Genomic DNA, 21,040 nt, shown 5'->3' on the forward strand with positions numbered 1-21,040 from the left:
GATTGGATTTCATCTAATCTGTCAGGTAGATCCGCACACACACACACACACACACACACACACACACACACACAAGTGAACTTGGCCACCATGTCGACACACTTTTGTGTCTTCCTGCACAGTTTTTCGTTTCCCTGCAGGGACTCTTGTTCCGGAATGTTGTGAGGACACCAAAAATGTTTCGGAAAGACATCGACCGAACATCTCGCTGCGGGGGATTCGTTGCGGACGGAAACAAGACTTTCTGTGCGTGGTAGGAAACATTTTAAGTGAGCATTATAGTCCAAAAAAAAATATATATATATCTTAAATCAGTTGGCAAATGTGCCCAATATTCCAGAACAGGAAATCCTTTCCAGTAAATATTCAACTATTGTAAATAAAGGAGGGATTAGCAAACTATAGGATTATATTCAGTGCAGTTATGAGGGTCACGACAGTTAATCCAGTTTTAGATGACTGCCAGTGTGGACACTTCTACAGACCGTTGCAGGGGGGAGCCAAAGTTGTTTTTTTTTTTTTTTTTTTTTATAAATCCTAAAAGTATTTGCTTCATCACCCTTCATCGAAAGCTGTGATGTTGCTGTTTTGCTCCATGAAGCGAAACGAAAATGACATCATATGGTTGTTTGTTGGATTGCATTTCGTGTGCTTAACCAATTGACGACGTTGTCCAGCTGGTCGTGTGATCTGCCGGCGCTAAACTTCACCATGCGAGGACGGAGCCCGGTCTCTCAAAGCCAGAAGCGGGGACGTGACGGCGCCTCCTCCTCTGACTGCCATCTCCTCGCAAGGTTCCTCCTGGTGCTCCTGACCTCGCTGTGTGTGCTCCCGCGCCCGGGCCGGGGGGCCCTGTTTCGGGTCGGGGTGGTGGGCCCCTGGGAGTGTGACCCCATCTTCGCCAAGGCCCTGCCCGACGTGGCGGCCCAGCTGGCTGTCAACCACATCAACAAGGACCCCTCGCTGTCCTACGCTGCCACTTTTGACTACGTCGTGCTGCACGTAGGCACCCGCTTGCCATGTTAAAAAATCAAGGTCGTTGGGCGACATATCCCTCAGTTTTTTGTGAGCAGCGTATTTTTCACCGATGTCATTCATCAGGAGCCGTGTGAGACCTCGAGAGCTCTGGAGAGGTTTTTGGCTTTCCACACCAAAGCCTCAGCTTACGTCGGACCAGCCAACCCGGGATACTGCGATGCTGCCTCAATGCTGAGCAAGGGCTGGAACAAAGTGAGTCGTTTGTTGGGAGGGATTTATATTTTGTTTTGTTTGAAAAATACAGTGCAGGTGCAAGTTTACTGGCAAACTAAACATAAAAATATTATATTACAGCCAAGTACTGTGATTTTAAACTTCTCTAGGTTGTTTAAAAAATATTTACAGTTGACATTTTTTTTTTTGGATTGCTCAAATTTTAGAGGTACTTCATCACGGGCTCCTACTGTGTAGTGACCAATAATACCTCTTCCAGGCTTTGTTTGCATGGGGCTGCGTGGGCTACGATTTGGACCGCGTCCGGAGACACCCGACCTTCGCCCGCTCCATGCCCAGGCCCACCTGGGTGCTGTTACGGATGATGAGATACTTCAGGTGGGCTCACGTCGGCATCATCGCCGCCTCGGACGACATCTGGGTGGAGACGGCGACCAAGGTCGGAGTATAAATGTGTCATCAAATTCGTTTCCCGTTCACCCTCGTCATGTTCATGTTGCGCGTCTCCGTTTTAGGTGGCCGACTCCCTCCGGGCCCACGCTCTGCCTGTGAGACTGGTGAGCATTATGAAGAACACGCCTCACGGCATCAAGAGGACTCTGGCTAAAGTTCGCAAGATGAGAGAAATACGAGGTGTGATCTTTCTGGTTTTCGACTGTTTGGACTTCCCGAATCTAAAGCTTGTTTGGTGTCCTCAAGTGCTGATCCTCTGCATGCACTCGGCGCTGATTGGCGGCGAGCTTCAGAAGCTGCTGTTGGAGACGGCGCACGACATGCAGATGATTGACGGCTCCCTGGTGTTCGTGCCGTATGACGCGCTTCTCTACAGCCTGCCGTACCGTAACGTGAGCCATCCGGCCCTGAGGAGCAACCGCAAACTGCGGCGGGCCTACGACGCCGTGCTCACCGTCACCGTCGACTCGCCCCGGGCGTCGTTCATGGAGGCCTACGGGGAGGCCGTGGAGAAGGGAGAGCTGGCCGCGACGCTCAAACCCCAGCAGGTGACGACACGTTGCCAAGTAGAGATTTAATAAGTCCAACGTGGACTGCGCCTTCACGCTGGCGCGGCCGCTTTGGAGCGCCTCGTTGTTGCAGTGTGGAAAAGCCCCACGATGACGCTGCGGGTTGTATTCCAGCCACCACAGGGTTAAAGTGAATATATTTTTGCACCTCCAACATGTAGTTACTTGTAGACATAAGACGGATCCGTTTGTCCAGTTGGTATTAGTGGTATTTGATTGACAGTTGAGCAGGATGTGGTTTCAGCGCTTTCAGTGGACACGCCTCCCAGCACATTGCAACATCAATTGTTTGTCTTCTTATTCGGAAATGAGCAATGCAGACAGGCACAAAACAGTGGGAATTATGCGATAAAATTAAGCTAGCTGCACCGTGTTTGTTTACAGACGTGTCCATTTCTTGTCCCTTACCTAATATGTCGTGCGTGGGAACCCAAATAATCGCAACTTCCTGCTCGGTCCTGCAGGTGTCTCCCCTCTTCGGCACCATCTACAGCTCCGTGGTATTCGTTGCTCACGCCGTGCAGCGGGTTCGACTTTCCAAGGAGTGGCTGTCCGGTGGGAATGTAGCGCAACAAGTGCGCGACCACAACTTTGAGGTACCCCCCCTTAAAACACATTTACTGCCATTGACGGCTTTCGAAGTCAAATATCCATGTTAACTGGGAGGGCTGGCAGTGAATGAGTTTTTAATGCGCGTGTCCTTATATTTCGAGCATCAAACTCCAGTGACTGATTCATATCGCAGGGCTTCAGCCATCCCATGAAATCGGATGCTTCCGGAAGCGTTTTATTGGATTATATCATACTCGACACAGACGGACATTCCTCTGAGCTGATGCCGACACACAGGTAATTAACACATGAAACAATTACATTTGGAAGCCAATTATTGATGACTGTGTTCTAATGTAGTGAGTAAAGTAAGTCAGACGAAGCGTGAATATGCGGGGTGCACTGTAGTATGAACCGACTTGATAACAGTCTTAAAGTAAGATCTTGTATCTTAAAACAAGTCTTTTCGTCTTGCTGAAAAATTTGAAAAAAAGTCAAAACTGTCTTAAAATAAGTAAAGTAAGATGTTTTCACTCGAAATATGTGAGATTTTGTGTGTCTGAACTCAAGACGAGCGTGTGTTTCCCCGTGACGACAGGCTCGACACGGAGTCCGACTCGGTGCGCTTCCTGGGTCGAGACGTTCACTTTCCTCGCGGCTCCGGACCTGGACGGGACGCCCAGTGCTGGTTCACTCCAGGTGTCATCTGCTCAGCGGGTGAGGCGTAATGACCATCAAAGAATTAGGAAGGATACTCGTGTCTTTTCTCTCCAGGTGTGGATCTTTTTTCTACCGTTAGCGTTGTGCTCGGCGGCATTGGCACCTGTGTGCTGACCGCGGTGCTGATTTACTTTGTGCGGTAAGTCTGGTACAGTGCGACTTGAGCCTAGTAGTTTGGGAATTACAAGCCTGTCGCTTGTTGCCTAGGCGACGTGTCAACCAGATCCAGCTGGTCAGGGGCCCGAACAAGATCCTGCTGACACTAGCGGATGTCACCTTTATCAACCCATCGCTTAGCGACAAGGTATGATGTACAATTATGAACGTACGATTGCTAGAATCTAAAACATTTTTTAAAACACTCAAAAGGAGAATCCTTTTCCAGAAGCTGAGCCTGGACGACAGCCGGGCCACCGGGACGAAGAGCGTGTCGGAAAGCAGCGTCATGTCGCCCGCCTCCACCCGATCACCCGCCACGTACGACAACTCCAACGTCGTCATTTACCAGGTGAGAGGGATTCACTGGCGACACCGAACCATTTAACACAATGAAAAGGAAAGAGGATTCTGCAAAAAAAACAAAAAAAAAAAACACCATTTTTGGGGTTAGATGTTTTTAGCACATTCACTGCCATTGACGGCTTTAGAAGTCAAATATCCATGCTAACTGGGAAGGCTGGCAGTGAATGAGTTGTTAATGAAGAAAAACATCACTGTATTGTATAATAACAGTAAAACATAATAAAGGAGAAGGTGAAGAAACAAACTGGCAATCTTATTAAACATTTGCCACCATCCACAAAAGACAACTGCAAATTTACTACAATACATTTCAAAGCATTCCCTCTTTTTTTTTAAAATGATCTACTATGATTATATACTGTAGCAAGTTGTGACCCTGCATTCTGTCCACTAGGGGGACTGGGCGTGGCTCAAGAGACTTCCCTCTGGCTCGTTTAGCAGCATCAACCCCAAAACGAGTGACTTGTTTGAGCTGGTAGGTCACACGATCATCAGATGGTGTTGCTCTCACGTCAGAAAGTAAGAGCGATCAATATTCGCTGTCAGATGAAGGACATGCGACACGAGAACGTCAACCCTTTCCTGGGCTTCTTCCTCGACTGCGGCGTGTTTGCCATCGTGACCGAGTTTTGCTCCAGGGGGAGCCTGGAAGATCTGCTCCTGAACGACGACGTCAAGCTGGACTGGATGTTCAAGTCCTCCCTGCTGCTGGATTTGATCAAGGTTCACACGATGAAATTCGAAAAATGAAATCTGCTTTTTCCTCTGCGAAGAAAGACTTGTATTGTGGCATACGGAGTCTCTATTGACAGTATATCTGTATATATTTTCTTATACTGCCCCCTGGTGGCCAAGGCGCACACACCAGATGGAGCAGCACATTGTCCATTGAATGGAAACAAATGTAACTCTCATCTCAAGGCAGCACTGTATTTGTAATGCCCAATGATTTCAAATTGGATAATTTCCCCCGTCACAGCACACTAATCTGAGTCCGACACCTGTTATCTGAAGAGTCTGAAATGTAACATGTTGACGATGCCAGGGTATGAAGTACCTCCACCACTGCGGCGTGCCTCACTCCCATCTGAAGTCTCGGAACTGTGTGGTGGACGGGCGCTTCGTGTTGAAGATCACGGACTACGGTTACAATGAGGTTCTGGATGCTCAGAGGTTCCACTACATGGAACCACCCGCCGATGGTGAGAAAATGCCACACAAAAGTCCTCGGCGACTGATCACATTTTTCCAAGTTAAAGCGGCTCTGCTCGGCAGAGTTACTGTGGACGGCTCCGGAGCTCCTGAGAGGCCCTCAGCCAGGCCTCCGCGGGACGCTGCCCGGTGACGTGTACAGCTTCGCCATCATCACGCAGGAGGTGGTGATCCGAGGGCCTCCCTTTTGCACGCTGGATCTGTCGGCCGCAGGTAAATTCGACAAACGACGGCGTGGGCATCGCGGGCTTGACGCGCAGGCAGCCCATTTGGGGTTCTGGTTTTTGCTTCAGAAGTGATCGAGAAGCTGCGCAAACCGCCTCCTCTGTGTCGCCCGCTGGTTAGTTTGGACTGCGCGCCGTTAGAGTGCATCCAACTGATGAAGCAGTGCTGGAACGAACAGATGGAAAAGAGACCCACGTTCGAGGAGATATTTGACAAGGTTGGCTTTTACAATCGTCAACATCACTGCACGCCTATGTGGATGTTTGTTTTTTTGTTGTTTTGTCAAATCAGACTTCAGCCTCGTGGTGGCTCATGTAACTTAGCAATTTGCAAAAAACTGGACAATTTCTTTAACCAATCAGATTTAACATTTGCCTCCCACAATAACTTCCAACATTTTTCTGTCCTGATTGGTCGTTCGGCGCAAAGTGACTGAACTTACGGGTTTTTCCAGATACGAGCCGTAGTTGTCAAGTTAGGAGCGTGGTCACGGAATGAATTAAACTCGTATCCCAAGGCACCACTGTATTTTATTCAATTTATGTTTTTGTAATGTATTGTCATGAGATAAGTATTGATTCTGAACTGCACTTTTTGTATCGAATTGATCCTTTCTATAATTGCTGCGCGATGGTGGCGGTTTTTAAGAGATTGCCGCTGAAGGACCAGGAACTGGACCAAACGCATCACCACTGCGTCATGTGATGTCACGTCTTCTCCAGTTCAAGGACATCAACAAGGGCAAGAAGACCAACATCATCGACTCCATGCTGCGGATGCTGGAGCAGTACTCGTCCAACCTGGAGGAGCTGATCCGAGAGCGAACCGAGGAGCTGGAGATCGAGAAGCAGAAGACGGAGAAGCTCCTGACGCAGATGTTGCCTCCGTGAGATGACGCACGCCGTCATAATGTCTTCATTTTAGAGCCCGAGCGATTCATCGGCCAGCTGATTTTGTGTTGTTTTTTTTGTTTGTTTGTTTTCAGCTCCGTGGCAGAAGCCTTGAAGGTGGGCGGTACTGTGGTGCCCGAGTATTTCGACAGCGTGTCTCTCTATTTCAGCGACATCGTGGGCTTCACCACCATCTCGGCCGCCAGCGAGCCAATCGAGGTGGTCGACCTGCTCAACAGCCTCTACACCCTCTTCGACGCCATCATCGGCAACCACGACGTTTACAAGGTGCCGTCTTGGCAACTGTCGGTCGCCTGCGACATCTTAGGATCTTCTCACGTGTTTGCCGCCCTCGCAGGTGGAGACTATCGGCGACGCCTACATGGTGGCGTCGGGCGTCCCCGTCCCCAACGGCAAGCGGCACGTGGCGGAGATTGCCAACATGTCCCTCGACATCCTGAGCGCGGTGGGAACCTTCAAGATGAGGCACATGCCGGATGTTCCCGTCAGGATCCGCATTGGGCTGCACACAGGTGGATGAAAAGCTCCAAGAAATGAATGAATCACAGCAAGAAATTACTGTGTCGTGTTATTTCATAAAAGTGCATATGAGGACCAGTGCACCTATGAAAAAAATTTAAACAAACCAGTTGCTCCTTGCTACCTTAGAATTGGCTAATTTTGGAGGCGGTAAGTTATATTGTATAACTAGATTACCGGTAAATTTCTTTGACTATTGAACACTTTTCAAAATAAAACAGTTAAATTGAATAAAGTCCTATTTGGACAAACAAAAGGTACCGAAAAGTTAAGTTCGACTGAATTGTAATTTCGGCAGTGATCATTTCGCATACCACGAGAGTTAGCCCGCGCACCACTCGAGCTTTTCGTATCGCACTCTCAGAACCACTGCTCTAAAAAAAACATGAATTTGTTATCATAAAATGTTTTAATCCCAATGCCATTTAGGGGTGCACTTTGTCGTCATGTTTCATCGGCGTTCGTATTATGTTCGGTTCTTGGGTTCAACTCGCCGACGTGACCTTGTGCGTTTGTGCGCGTGTAGGTCCGTGCGTCACAGGAGTTGTGGGCCTCACAATGCCGCGCTATTGTTTATTCGGCGACACGGTGACCACCGCCTCTCGCATGGAGTCCAGCGGACTACGTAAGTGTCACGGCCGCACAAACGCATCCGCGCGTCCGCATTCTGCTTTATTCCGGCCTCTTTCAGCCTACAGGATCCACGTGCACCAGAACACAGTCAAAGTCCTGCGTGAGCTCAACCTGGGCTACAAGCTGGAGTTGAGGGGAAGGATGGAAGTGAAGGTGGGACACTTCCCACCGCATGAACTCTCCAGGTGTCATTTTCTTATCTATTCTCATTTAGGGGAAAGGAACAGAAGAGACCTACTGGCTTGTCGGGAGGGACGGATTCACCAAACCTCTTCCTGTACCCCCGGAGCTCAAATCGGGGTAGGAATGGTTCGTTTGTGTGCATGCATGCATGGTGCTGTGTTCACGCTGTTGATTGGATCCCATCAGGCAAATGGCCCACGGGCTGCAGATGGCCGAGATAGCCCAGCACAAGAACCGGCAAGCCCAGAAGCGGCGACAGGAACAACTTGCAAAGAAGGAAAACTGAGGTAATGTTATGCATTCTCCAAATGTATAACATTGCTGGCTTGCTTTGGAAAAAAAAAGAGTGGCAAAGCTATACTGTAGTAGTTTGGGCAAACTATCTCAAGGAGGATCACAATTTTGTGGATAGCTGGCAAAACTCAGTTCTTCTCCTTTACAAGGTTAATTTGGTTCGTGGCTTGGAAAACAAAACAATCCCCATACACGTGTTGACATGGGATGCCCTTTGCTAATCAAAACTGCATTGTGCCTCTTCATTGCATTTCATTGTCATTCCTTCTCTTCTTCAGGGTGGCCACCAGAGAGCCAAAGGACCTGAGGCAGGTGTTCTACAAGGCCGTGAGGAAGATCTCGCACATCCGCGTCGTCACACAACTCTACGAGGATGACAGCGTCATGATGTCACATCGCTGAGCGTGTGACCGAGGTCGGATTCTCGGTTTCTCTGTGAACCCTGAGGACGGTCGCAGGGGTGGAAAATCGGGATTAGCGTCAGATGAATCGAGGAGATGGAGTCTTGTCGGCGGCTATGAATAGAACAAGAGCGACTCAGCAAAGCGGGGATCTGCAGACGCGCTGTCAGCGACTGATGAATGCAGATTATCCCCTCGGTTCTTCTTCACGCTCCTTTTCCTTTTATCTGGCAAACAAGGCAGACAAGAGGGAAAAGATTGGATTTTAAGATCCGTCGTAGTGTTAAAAATGATCTGGTTTTGTCTCTTTGAAAGGGACTAGATGTGACTAAACACAAGCCAAGTCAGAAAACTGTGAAAAAAAATAATGTTGGAGTACAGCGCCTTCTAGTGGTGAAACCCGAAAATAAACAATTTGTTCAAGTTGCACATTTATTGATTTTGAGAATTATCCCTGCGTATGTGTGTGTGTGTGTGTGTGTGTGTGCAATTCCTGCAGGAAGCACTTGTCTGCTTTTTGCACACATGTGGAGTCTTCATTTGAAGCCGGTGGGACAGTGAGCTCGTCGCATGTGTCCAAATTTGGGATTTACTGGAGCATTTACATTGATAGTGCTTGGATCAGGGAGCAGGCAAGGTATAGCTGAGGATAGAGTGAGGAGTATATTGAAGGATGACAGATTCCATTTGCAGATTATGGGATCCCGTGTGGTTCCATCAACAGGATTTTTTAAAAAAAAAATTTTATGTTAATGTGCCATAATAAATCAGAAAGTTTGCAGTCTGTAATACAAGTCTGTATTGGCCACTTCCTTAGATACACCTTGACCAAACGGGGAAAAAAATAAAAAAGGGAATACAGTTTTTTGATGCACCTTCTGCCATCTAGTGGATGAGCATTTAATAGTTCTGCCTGTCACTGTACGTTGCTTGCATATAGAAAAACAAAGATACATTATTTGGAGTAAATAATTATCAGACCATCCAACCATTTTTCTAAACACCAGCGCGCTACGGGAAATGCCACTATCGGGTCTGTAAATGCTGAAAGTTCGAAGCAAAGTTGAGCTGAAGCCCAAAAGTGAAACGCCAACAACAACAGCAGCAGCAACGGCAGCGGCGTTGCTACTGTGCTTGCGCTGGATTAACACGGTGAACAAAGGCAAGCACGCTCTCATTTGTGCATCTCTTGTGTGTGTGTTTTTTTTTTTTTTAGCTTTGTTGGCTCTTTTGTCAGCAGGACAATTGCACTTACTGCAGTGGGCCGTCCTCGCCACGAGAGGGCGCCATGGCAAGGAGCATCTTTGGAACATTGGCCAAGCTATATATATAGATAGATAGATAGATAGATAGATAGATAGATAGATAGATAGATAGATAGATAGATAGATATACTATTTGTTTTATTATTATTGTTTATTATTATTATTATTATAATACTATTTTAAATTTTTTTTGCAGGAGTGAGATCAGTTTTGAGCCCCCAAACAGCTCGCTTGGAAACGTTCCCCTCGAATTCTTAAACAAGCCTCAGAAAGTTAACGCCTATTTTTAAACCTGAGGAAAACTCCGTCCTGTGATTGGTCAGAACCATTGACGCAAGTTCTATTATCCTTGAACAATTGGCCGAGTAGCTTTGTCGCTCACAATAATTGGCCAATCAGGGAGCGTTTTGGGGGAACTCGAGCCCGGCATATTGGTCGTGACGCAGGCGGTCACGTGTTGTTTGTGCTCAGGCCTGTGGACTTGTGTACAGGAGGAGAAGGCAGCGGGTTGCTAGCAACTAGCCGGAGAAATACGCTTGAACGTGGCCATGCTGCACACGGTAGGCTTCATTTCTTAAAACAAGGCCCGAGTGCAATAGCTGCTTCGCTTGCACAAGGGCAAAGGGGCACGTTTTTTTTAACCCCCCCCCCCCCGCCCCTCTCCCCATTCCAAAAAAAACCCCAAAAAACAACAAACCACAGCTGCTCGGCGAATAGTGCAAATCTGAGCTGTGCGTTAGCTGGCCGAGCCTGACTCGGGAGCTGCCCCCCCCCCCACCCCCCAAAAAACGAGAATGGGGTCGCGGTCCACTTGGATTAGTTTGCAAGTGAAGTGACCTTTGAATGCGTTCTCGGATGGCAAATTTCACAAATGATCAGGAAGGCAAGGCAGCGATGTTGGTGCTGGAGACGCAGCAGAGGAACGTGGGCTCCAAATCTGCCACCGCAAACGTAGACGGCTCGGTCGGGGAAGCCCCTTCCCCGTTAATTAACATCAGCGGCGGCTCTCGCTCGCATCAGTTGCCGCCCTCCTACCACCACCTTGAACCGCATCACTACGAGCTGGCGTCGCATCATCTTCACCACCATCTGTCCGCGGACGTCGCCGAGTGCCCGGGTAGGAAATCGTCGTCCCCGGTGGACTACGGCGCCGCTCCCCCCTCCGCCACCGGCACCGGCACCGCCGCCGCCGCCGCCGTCGGCTCGTCCAATCCACCGGACGCGGCGGACGACATTCGGAGGTGCGGCTACCTGCGCAAGCAAAAGCACGGACATAAGCGCTTCTTCGTGCTGCGGGCCTCCAGCCACCTTGGCCCCAGCCGCCTGGAGTACTACGACAGTGAGAAGAAATTCCGGAGCGGCTTGCGTGGGGGAGCCGTGGGCCCTTCCTCGCCGAAGAGGGTGATTTACCTCTACCAGTGCTTCACTGTCAACAAGAGGGCCGACTCGAAAAACAAACACCTCATTGCCCTTTACACGAAGGATGAGTACTTTGCTATTGTGGCGGAAAACGAGCAGGACCAGGAGGACTGGTACGTGGCTGTCAGTCAGCTGATGAGCGAGGGCAGAAAGGGGCATCTGATTACGGACGATTTAGATGACGGATATGGTACCGTCACCCCCGGTACCGTCTTCAAGGAGGTGTGGCATGTCAACGTCAAACCCAAAGGACTTGGTCAAACGAAAAACCTCACAGGCTTGTATCGCCTTTGCCTCTCACCCAAAACCCTTCACCTCGTCAAGTTGAACTCCGAGACCCCCTGCGTGAACCAGCACCTCATGAACATCAGGCGCTGCGGACACTCGGAAAGCTTCTTTTTCATCGAGGTGGGTCGCTTCTCGTCCATCGGGCCGGGGGAGATATGGATGCAGGTGGATGACTCTGTCGTAGCCCAGAAAATGCACGAGACCATCCTGGAGACCATGAAAGCCCTGAAGGCCTTCGCAGAGTTCCGGCCCAGGAGTAAGAGCCAGTCATCGGGCTCCAACCCCATGCCCTTTATCACCACGCGCCGCCACCTCAGCAACCTCCCGCCGAGCCAGACGGGGCTGCAGCGGCGATCCAGGATGGAGTCGGCTGTGGGGACGCCGCCGTCCAGTAAGAGCTCCGGCGCCAGCGGTTACCGCTTCCGCACCTCCAGCGAGGGCGAGGGGACCATGAACCGGCCGTTTCGCTCCGCCACAGGAAGCCTGCTCCACCTCAACTCGGTGCGTCCTCATCACGGCCGCGCCGAGGGAAGCCTTGCCGGCAGTAGCAGCGCGGCGACAGGAAACGCCGGCACGAGCGCCGGGGGAGGGCGCTACGTGCGGGCTAACCCGGCGTCGTCGGCCTCTACCTACCATGCCCGCTCCGCCTCCCTCCCTGTCTCCCACCTCCCTTCCACCACAAGCCCGGTCAGCGTGTCCTCCAGCAGCGGCCACGGTTCTGTGTCGGACACCCTCACCCGCCCGTCCAGCGCCTCAATATGCGGCTCTCCATCCGACGGTGGCTTCAACTCCTCTGACGAGTACGGATCCAGCCCTGGTGACTTCCGATACTTCCGGGTGCGCAGTAACACCCCCGATTCCCTAGGCAACACCCCGCCGATCAGAGAGGAGAACTGCCTGAGCGACTACATGGCCGTGGGCTGGAACAGGGAGGTGTTCGGCACCAGCGCCGGTTCCGGGAACAACAGCGGCGCCGACACACCGCGAGATGAGGGCACGTCAACCACCGAGGATGAGCGCTTTTCTTCCACGTCGCTCAGGAGGAGGAGAAGCGGCGGGCCCGGGGTGGCCGTCTATCAGAAAATGACCCAAACCCATTTTTCATTAGAAGAAGGGGCAGATGTGGCGTTTGGCACGGGCCTCCAGCGGGGCGGGCCCACTGTCGTCTTCGTCGTCTCTGCGCTCTGACTACAGCTCCTGCTCCGAGCACAGCCAGCAGAGCCGGCCCTCGACGCTGCCGCGGGTGGAGACCGGCGGCGAGCAACCCCCGCCGTCCTCCGCCAAGGAAGATAGCGGCTACGTGCCCATGATGTGCGGGGTGACTCTGTCGCAGAGGGACTCGCCCCCTGACTACATGCCCATGCAGCCCAGCTTTCATCATGTTTCCCACCCCCCGCAGTTTCATAGCCCATCTTTGGGTCCCCGCTCGGCCCACCGCCAGTCGCAGTCCTCCGCCGAGGCCCACGGCTACATGATGATGCTCCCGGGGTGCGGCGGCAGCTCGTCCTCACCCGTGCAGGCCTCCCTCAGCCCCCATAGCGGGTCCGGCACGACAGGGGCGAGCGGGAGTGAAAGCATAGCAGAGAGACCTGAGAATGGAGAGTACATGGACATGTCGTCCAGCGGCAGCGGGGGGCGCAAGCTGGAGGGCGGCAGCGGGTGCCACGCCGCCGAGGGCTCCTGGAGGTCTTACAGCCCTTATTTCTCTCTCCCTCGCTCCTACAAGGCCCCCACCAGAGAGCGGGACGAAAAGGAGTACGACGACTACGTTCCGATGAAGTCTCCCGCCAAGCCCGACTACTCATCAGTCGCCACGGCTTCCTTTTCCGCACCTGAGAGGAGGAGCGGTAATTGCACCGCCACACCCTCGCACCCACCGCCGCCTTACGGAGCTCACCACACGACAGCCGCAATGGCCGACCGGCGCGCCGTGAGACCCAACCGCCTGCCTTTAGGCAGGAGAAGCTTCCACGGTTCGCTGCGCGTTAGCGAGCCATCCACCTCATCCGCAGTTACCTCAGCGCCAACCGCCCGAACCTCGTCTGACAGGCCCTCCAGTCCCGGAGACTATATCAACATCGACTTTAGTGATCAATACCCCCGCCAACAGCAGCCCCCTGCCTACCCTCCTTCCACCCAGGACGAAGCCCCCTCCTTGCCCTCCAGTGACCACCGTCGATCCCCCCCTTTGCCCCAAGCCGTTCAGGACTACATGAGTGTGGAGGTGGGTCGTCACCGTCAGGACAGCGACGGGTGTCTGGGTAAGAGCCAGTCACCCAGACCCAGCCTCGTGGCCCCTTGGAACCCGCCCAGCTATATCCGCCCCCTGGGTAGCAATCCCGGTGCTCCGGCCACCCCCGGGGTCCCTGCTGGAGGTCATTGGAGGTCAGCGGGCGAAGGCTACACCGAAATGACGTTCAGCAGGGGCGAAAGAACTCAAATGAGCCCCGCTGCCATGCTGCAGCATCTCTGCGTGATCGAGGGATGCTTCGGTCACGGTGCCTCCTCCTCCATTTCCCCCACGTTGCCCCCAAGGAGCCCAGGAAGGGCACCAGCGCCGGAGCCAAAGGTCGTCAGGGCAGACCCTCAAGGCAGGAGGCGACACAGCTCGGAAACCTTCTCTTCCACCTCCTCCTCAAATTCAACGCCCTCGGGCGGGGCAACCTCCGCCACCCACCTGACGCCGGCGGACCCCGCGACCTCAAACGGTTCACACGTACAAGAAGGCCAGACCTCCAGATGGGCGGGCTCGGCATCCTTCGACGGCGTGTGGATGTCTTTGGAAGGCCACGGGGACCCGCCGCTTGGCCAAGCCCAGGTTGGCGCGTCAGACCCGTGCAGGGCAACCATTACATCAGCGTCCTCCTCGCCCGCGACCAGTAGAATGTACGGAAACGACACGTCTGCGGGACACCGAAACGGCCTCAACTACATCGCCTTGGAGCCGAGAGATGACGGGGGCCGTGCGGACGCCGCAGCGTCGACGTGTGTCAGCGAGATTTCCACAGTGCCAGAGAACGAGGCCTATGCCAGTCTAGACTGCACCAAATCAGACGGCGTCCCCACGACAACCAAGGGTGAGTGCACACGTGCGCGTGCTTCTGAAATGTAAACATTGTTTTTTTTGTGTACAAGGAAGACGATTTGAAATGTGTGAAGAGAACTGATTTATTATAATTTTTTTCACCACACGAGACTAAAATAGCTCTTTGTGTACTGTGCTATTATTAGTCGCATTCTGTCAACTTGCTCTCCTTCGAGATGTCGTCGATCTATTTTGGCTCTTGAAAGTGCGTGGAGCCACGTCAAGATCGCAGGATTTTGAAGGCGCCTGGGCCGAATTTCCAATTGGTTTCCTAACAATAATTCACGTTCATCTGAAATAGTTTCATGACGAAACATAATGAAATAAACAACTATTCAGCAATACCACATGATAGGGAGTGATATTGAACTCACTAATTGAGTACTGATTAATCCGAAGGAAGGGCTACTAGTTTGATCTCCACTTGCGAGTTTATCGATGCCCGCCGATGCTCTGACGTCGTAATTGCGGCCGCGTGTCAAGGCAACGCAGCGGGGACAGGGAGGAAACGCATTGTCATCTCTCAGTTACGGCGTGAACGCGACGGCGGCACACCCGGTTCGCTTGTGGGCGGCGGGCTTGGCGTGCTGCATCCGTCGTACCGGTGGGAAGCTGCCCTTTTCTCTGCTGGAGAGGATACGAGGTGGCATCGGGATAGGCGAGGAGGTTAGAGAGGTGAGAAAAAGTTGTAAGAGGCTGCCCTTTATCCTCTCGCGTTGCCACCTACACAACCGGCGGCCATCTATATTTACACGTCTATTTCCAGGCTGATGTGAATTTATGGGTGTGTTTGTAACAAGATCACCATTTCCACTTTTGAGTGCTCTCAAGGGGCTTAATATGTTGGCTAACAGACATTAGAATTGAAAATCTCTAATATACGTAATATATATATGTGGGTATGTATTTCACAGATGTATGTATGCTAATATGCGGGTAAAATTGGCGATACAAGCGTTGTATGGTGTCAATGAGCTCAACTCTGTTCGCAACAAGAAACAGTTTGACAAATAGTGAGCAGTTCTTCTTCTTCTTCTTCTTCAAAAAAGAGGCTTCAAACTGTTTAATGACACTTACAGAATTCCACCGTATTTGAAACGACTACAAAGTTTTGCCTGAAATTCTGCTAGCGTAATGCTAACACATAATGGGAAAACTAACGACTAGCATCTATTTGGTGGGGTTTTACGTTTTGAGAAGTCACAGGCATGTATTCTATATCCTTTGCGAAAAATGGCTAATATTATAGCAGATTATTGAGTGGGAGTTGGTGAGTGACACTCTTTCGTTTGTCTGCAGGACTCTTATGATCGAATGCCGCCCAATTTCGCGCGCACACCAGAAGGCGCTGTAATTAATCATGATCTCTTTAGATTCTCTTGTTTTTATACTTTTGGGAATGTCAGAGCAAGGCTCTGATTGGTCCTTTCGTTTGGTCAAGAATTAAACTTGCAGTTTGGAGTCTGATCTGGAGGCGCCCTTGTCGTCGTCGGCGGCCGCGCGGTTTGCCTTTGACCTTTGCTGTCGCTCTGCTGAGGCGCATTCCAGCGGTGCCGCTTGTCAAAGCGTCCGTATTGTGGCGCCCCGTTGGCATTGTTGTCGCACAAAAGCCTCGCTTTCAGTGGAATCACCCAGCTGCACGGCCGCCATCGCCGGGGTCACGCGGGCACGAGCTCGGGCCAAAGTCCATCGGCCGCGTTCACTCATTTACCAAAGATATAGCCTACTCACAACAAGTTTGGGATATCGGGCTATCTGGGGAAATTTCAGAATGAACCTGTAATGCACTATAACCTTGACATTACAAGTGAAAAACTCTTCAATGTTTGAGTACCGTTTGCACAACTTGCTCTTCTCTAACGAGGAGTTGAACAGAAAACTTCCAACAGGTGTTTGAGCTATAAATGCAGCAAAACATTTCCTGGTTTCCTGGCTTTATTGAACAAACGATAAGAAAACAAAGACCTAATATGATATTCATTCACGAGATGCCGATGACCACGATTCGCGCTGAGTAACTCAACACGCAGGCTAGCTAATAGGTTAGCAGCCAGCCAACTCTATACCGCCAGTCGCTGGAACCCACGTCACTCACCGGAACAAACATACAAGTCACAAATAGTACAGTTCGATGTGAGTATAATGACCCCAAGTGGACAAAAATTATACCTCTACTTTGTAAATCCAATTAATCTGTTCCAGATTCTCCAAAATATTAACACAAAAATACACTTAATAGAGAATAACTATAGTTTTTACATACAGTTTTACATATAGTTTTACATATGATGAAGTTTAAATAAGTTCTTTCTTGAATTCTATCATGTTTTTCGCTTTTATCAAACGGCTGGCACACAGAACCTTTTTGCCGTATTGTCTAAAAAGTATTCCAACAGACGGCAAAGAGGCAACAATGCTCCCGGTTTGCTCGGCAACACTCAGGCAAGTTGGGGCAACATCGGCGCAACATAGCCTGTCAAAAGTAAGGCCTTCAAAATAAAAGCACAAAAGTATTCTACCAGTTGAACCACATTTTCTGTAGCCCTTTTATTTTATTTTGAAGGCCTGCCTGAGTTGGACAATTTATATTTATTTATTATTATTTTTTTTTTTACGAACTGAGCCTAGGTTTTCAGTTGATAGTTGTTATACACTGAATCAAACGAAATGATGATCAGATCACGTGGATTTGTGGTTAGCGTTGTTTGGTAGTTATTGAATTATTGTTAGTTATTGAACCCATCTTATAAATTCTGCCTGGGTAATCAAAAATGAGCACAACTGTGTGTTTTCTAATTTACTAAAGAGAAGTAGGGCTGTGAATTTCAAAGTAATAGTAAAAAAAAAAAAAAAAAAAAAAAAAAAGGATTATGTATTCAAATAAGGTGCTTAACTTCAGAATAGTTCTTTGAAAAAAAAACTAACAAAATAACTCACAAGATACTTGTAATACATGTTTTGATCATATGGGTAGAAGCAAAATCATGCATTGAAAAAATGCATTATAAATAAGTAGAAGGGGTTTCCAGAATTTTGAGGTCAACTTTGGGGGTGCGTATTATACATGGGTGCGCATGATACACGAGAAATTGCGGTAAATGCAATTTAGTGCTGAAAATATGCTTTGAATAATCAATTAAATATCATATAAATCTAAGACAGTATAAGTTTGTCATTCTTTCTGGAAAAATCAAAAGATCCATTTACCGGCAACACCCAAGGGGCTTGTGGAAAATGGATTTTAAAAAATGTTTTTTGTCTCCTCCCTGGCGCAACGTGGCTAACCTGTTTGTGTGTCCTCACAGACTGAGTGGCGGCGGACCACACCCCCCCCCCCCCCCCCCCCCCACCTGCAAATACCAGACTGAGATGTTCTGTCCTGGATGCAGAAGACAACGCAAGAGATGACAGAAAAAAAGGCTTGCATTTTTTTTTTTTTTTTTTTTTTCCCCCCCTCCATTCAATTGATCTGTCTCCCATTTTATTTGTCTTGTTTTATATGCAAATCTTCACTGTGTATTTTTGTGTTTGTTTTTAACTTGAGTCTCTGGTGAAGTGCCAGTGTTTACTGCTCTCCCGCCTCATGTTGAACAGGCAGCAGTCGGGGCTCCACTGCACAAAGCGGTTAGCAGGCGGGTCCACTTACTCATTCGGTATTATAAAGGGAGGCATTACGGTGAGGTCTTTACACAATATTCTTTTTTAAATTGTTTCTTCTTTTTCTTTGTTTTTACCCATCCAGCCTCGCTATGGTACCGTACAGTTATTACATTGTGGACAAAGTCATTGTTGATAATGTGTATATATCCACTATATCTATTTTTCTTTTTTTCTTTTTTTTTTTGGTCCTCTTTGGTTGTGCTCATTCACTTGACCTAGAATGGCTTCCCGGTCCCAAACAGGAAGTAAAATTTCCTTTTGTACACTTGCACATATTATTTATTTAAGGTTCGAATAGTTCCGGTACATTTCTTAGCTCCTCGGCTATGGAGGAATTATAATGTTATTATTCTTATTTAAAAAAAAATAAAAAATAAGATTACATTTTACCTCGCGCGATGCACAGCACAGTTTCTCGCAAGGAATGCACACACATACACGAGTCACGCAGCCCAGGGTAGACCCTCTGAGCGCGCCCCCCCCCCTCCCCCAATCCCACCATTCTGATCTCTGACGCACACACACACATGCCAGGGTGTTGGTCAGCAGTTCCGGGTGACGTAAAGAGGTTTCCAGTAACCTGAGCTGCGGCTCCAGGTGGGCACAGTTGCTCTGCTTATACACGTCTGCATCAAACGCAGTGCCAGCTAGAGCTGGCGTCCGTACTTAGCATTTCCCGCCGCTCTCCCAGTTATTCCTACGTGGGAGACTCGTAGCGAAACGCAACATGACTGATCATTTCGGTTCTCCATTCGCCGTGTTGCTTGTGTTTTTGTGTGTGTGCGTGAGGACACACGAGGTCATCGTCATGGCGTGGATTTGAGGATGGTTCTAAAAAACAGGCCGGTCAGAACAATCCCAAAGTCCACTTTGGAGATGTCATGTATCCTTCCTGTGCTATTGGAACAAGGTCCTTTTTATATAGCGGAAGAGCTATTTTCAGTTTGTTTTTGTTTTTCTCCCCCCTCCTCCTCCTCCATGCAATCGCCAACCTTATTTATTTTTAATTTGAACGGTTTGTCACATTTCAGTATTTGAAACTGGGCCCCGGCTCAGATTGGATTCGACAAGCGTCCGCCTCACAAGTGTCCTGATGTTCAGAAATATTTTTCCGTGTGCGTTCAGCTGGAAAGAATTAAGACTTGTTTAATTATTTGCTCCAAGAGAAGACTTAACTGCATCCTTATGCAAGCATTGTTTCCCCATTTTCCTTTATTTGTATTTGAGTTGACGCCGGAAGAGCGTTGCTATTTTATTTTATTTTTTTAAATTTTGTGGTATACAGGCAACCTGCAAACAAAGCAACAAATGTCTGGTGACTTTTTTTTTTTTTTTTTTTTTTGCGGCATTTTGCAGTTGTTTGTCTTAAGAAATTGGTTATTTTTTGTAACTATATTACAGTTTATTTGCTGCTGTGTAGTACAGTTCAGGTTGAGTAGTGGGCCTCCGATCTGGGGGTCGTCTCCTGCCACCTTTTGTTCTTTCTTTCCAGTCGAATGCTGTTCGTTCATCAGCACGACAGGGAAGAGTTCAATAGCGGGGAAGCGTTTCTCCTCGGTACGTTCTCCGTTCGGAAGAAGAAACTTGACAGTCCCCCCTGTAAATAAGAAAAAGTCGTGGCTTTTTTTTTCTTTTCTCCCACGCTGCCAGTCTTTCGTTTTCTTCGCTGGCTCATGGAGGGAATGTGGTCGGTGGTTTATCGGAGGCCATTTGAGCGTCAGCATAGTGTTTATATTGATCAGACCTTTGCTTTCCATAGAGCTATTGCAATAAAAATGTTCATCTTCTGCGCCTGTGTTTGCGTATTTACTCTTCTGTCCACGGCATAGACTTCCGTACAATATGCAATTGAATCTCAAATATTTTTAACCCGAGAGCCTCCCTTCTCATTCGACGGAATTTCCACCGACAGCCACGGCCTGTTTATTCAGCTCGGGTGACCTGCCCGGGGTCTCAAAGTTCAACTGTCAAAACAATCCAAAGTCCGCTTTGGTCATGCGAGCCGCTCAGCTGAGAGAAGTCTTTTTTGGCCTCTGCGATGCGCAGCTCCTCTTCCACGTCAACAAGTAGTATAAGTCATTATGTCTGCAGAGATAAGCGTTGACATTTTTGCTCTGGGATAATTGTAGTGGTGCCATGTAGAGTAAATAAAAAAGTCACCCAGCACGCAGTTCATACTTCCGTCAAATATTTATCCACCGAATGGTGTGTGTGTGTGTGTGTGTGTCCGTGTCCGCTCTTTCTAGAACAGGGTCCCTCGTGAGGGGATGACACACTTGGTGACCTTTTTTGTAACGGGACACCCGTCACTTAACTTCGGCAGACGATGTTGGTCTGTGAATGCCAGAGAGAGAGAGAGCATGTGAGGAAGTGTTTGTGAAAGTGCGTGTCTAAGCGTGAATGAGTGTGCATGTGTGTGTGTGTGTAATTGTTTTTGTTGTGCGTTTGGCATTTTACAGTAAACGCCAACTGGGGTGTCAAACGGCTTCAAGGACGCTCGGGGAGCGCAGAACAACAGGCGTCACGCGGTGCGTTCAGGGTCCTTTACAACGCAGGAACTTGCATAGACGCACTGCGCCGTTCGAGACATTCCTCGTTTGTCTTCGATTATAATGTTTTTTATGATCGTGAGAAGCCAAAATCGAAATCACGATTGAATTTCCATTAATCGCTCAACCCTATCTCAAAACCTCTTTCCCCATTGAAATGAATAGAAATGCCATTAATCCGTTACAGCCCAAAAAAAAGTGTATTTTTAAAAATGACACTTATCCAGTAATATCATAACTAGAATGTAAAGAATTAAATGACGATAATTCATTTTGCTTGGCCAACTGGGGACAGTATAATTCCGACATGGCTATACAAGTCTCATCTCCTCAGTCAGCTGCAGTTATATCGGTTTTGTTTTTTGTGC

The 21,040-nt window shown here is 49.2% G+C and overlaps 2 protein-coding genes across 7 annotated transcripts; both read left to right on the forward strand.

The window, feature by feature from the left end:
* The first annotated feature begins 81 nt into the window (after window positions 1–81).
* Window positions 82–8,825, forward strand: gc2 (guanylyl cyclase 2). 6 transcript variants are annotated; one of them, XM_061669071.1, is made up of 25 exons: window positions 82–253; window positions 678–1,002; window positions 1,102–1,230; window positions 1,472–1,651; window positions 1,728–1,845; window positions 1,912–2,213; window positions 2,699–2,830; window positions 2,980–3,083; window positions 3,385–3,503; window positions 3,561–3,645; window positions 3,714–3,810; window positions 3,892–4,014; window positions 4,423–4,503; window positions 4,575–4,751; window positions 5,074–5,230; window positions 5,304–5,453; window positions 5,534–5,682; window positions 6,188–6,351; window positions 6,451–6,643; window positions 6,714–6,888; window positions 7,422–7,520; window positions 7,587–7,681; window positions 7,743–7,828; window positions 7,898–7,998; window positions 8,284–8,373. In XM_061669071.1, the coding sequence occupies exons 1-24, from the start codon at window positions 177–179 to the stop codon at window positions 7,995–7,997; spliced, it is 3,417 nt and encodes a 1,138-aa protein (XP_061525055.1). In that variant the 5' UTR covers window positions 82–176; the 3' UTR covers window position 7,998; window positions 8,284–8,373. The 6 variants fall into 6 exon arrangements, with proteins under 6 accessions (XP_061525055.1, XP_061525054.1, XP_061525053.1 ...); XM_061669070.1 differs by lacking the exon at window positions 7,898–7,998 and having other exon boundaries at window positions 8,284–8,825; XM_061669069.1 differs by having other exon boundaries at window positions 1,728–2,213.
* A 1,330-nt stretch (window positions 8,826–10,155) lies between these two features.
* LOC133398010 (insulin receptor substrate 2-B) lies at window positions 10,156–20,082 on the forward strand. Its single transcript, XM_061669534.1, is given in 3 exon segments — window positions 10,156–12,490; window positions 12,492–14,455; window positions 17,769–20,082. Coding segments are annotated over 3 exon segments (3,945 nt in total). The 5' UTR covers window positions 10,156–10,514; the 3' UTR covers window positions 17,774–20,082.
* The last annotated feature ends 958 nt before the right edge of the window (window positions 20,083–21,040 follow it).

The sequence above is a fragment of the Phycodurus eques genome, chromosome 23 (assembly GCF_024500275.1).
Source record: "Phycodurus eques isolate BA_2022a chromosome 23, UOR_Pequ_1.1, whole genome shotgun sequence".
In the NCBI taxonomy this organism is placed as follows: Eukaryota; Metazoa; Chordata; class Actinopteri; order Syngnathiformes; family Syngnathidae; genus Phycodurus; species Phycodurus eques.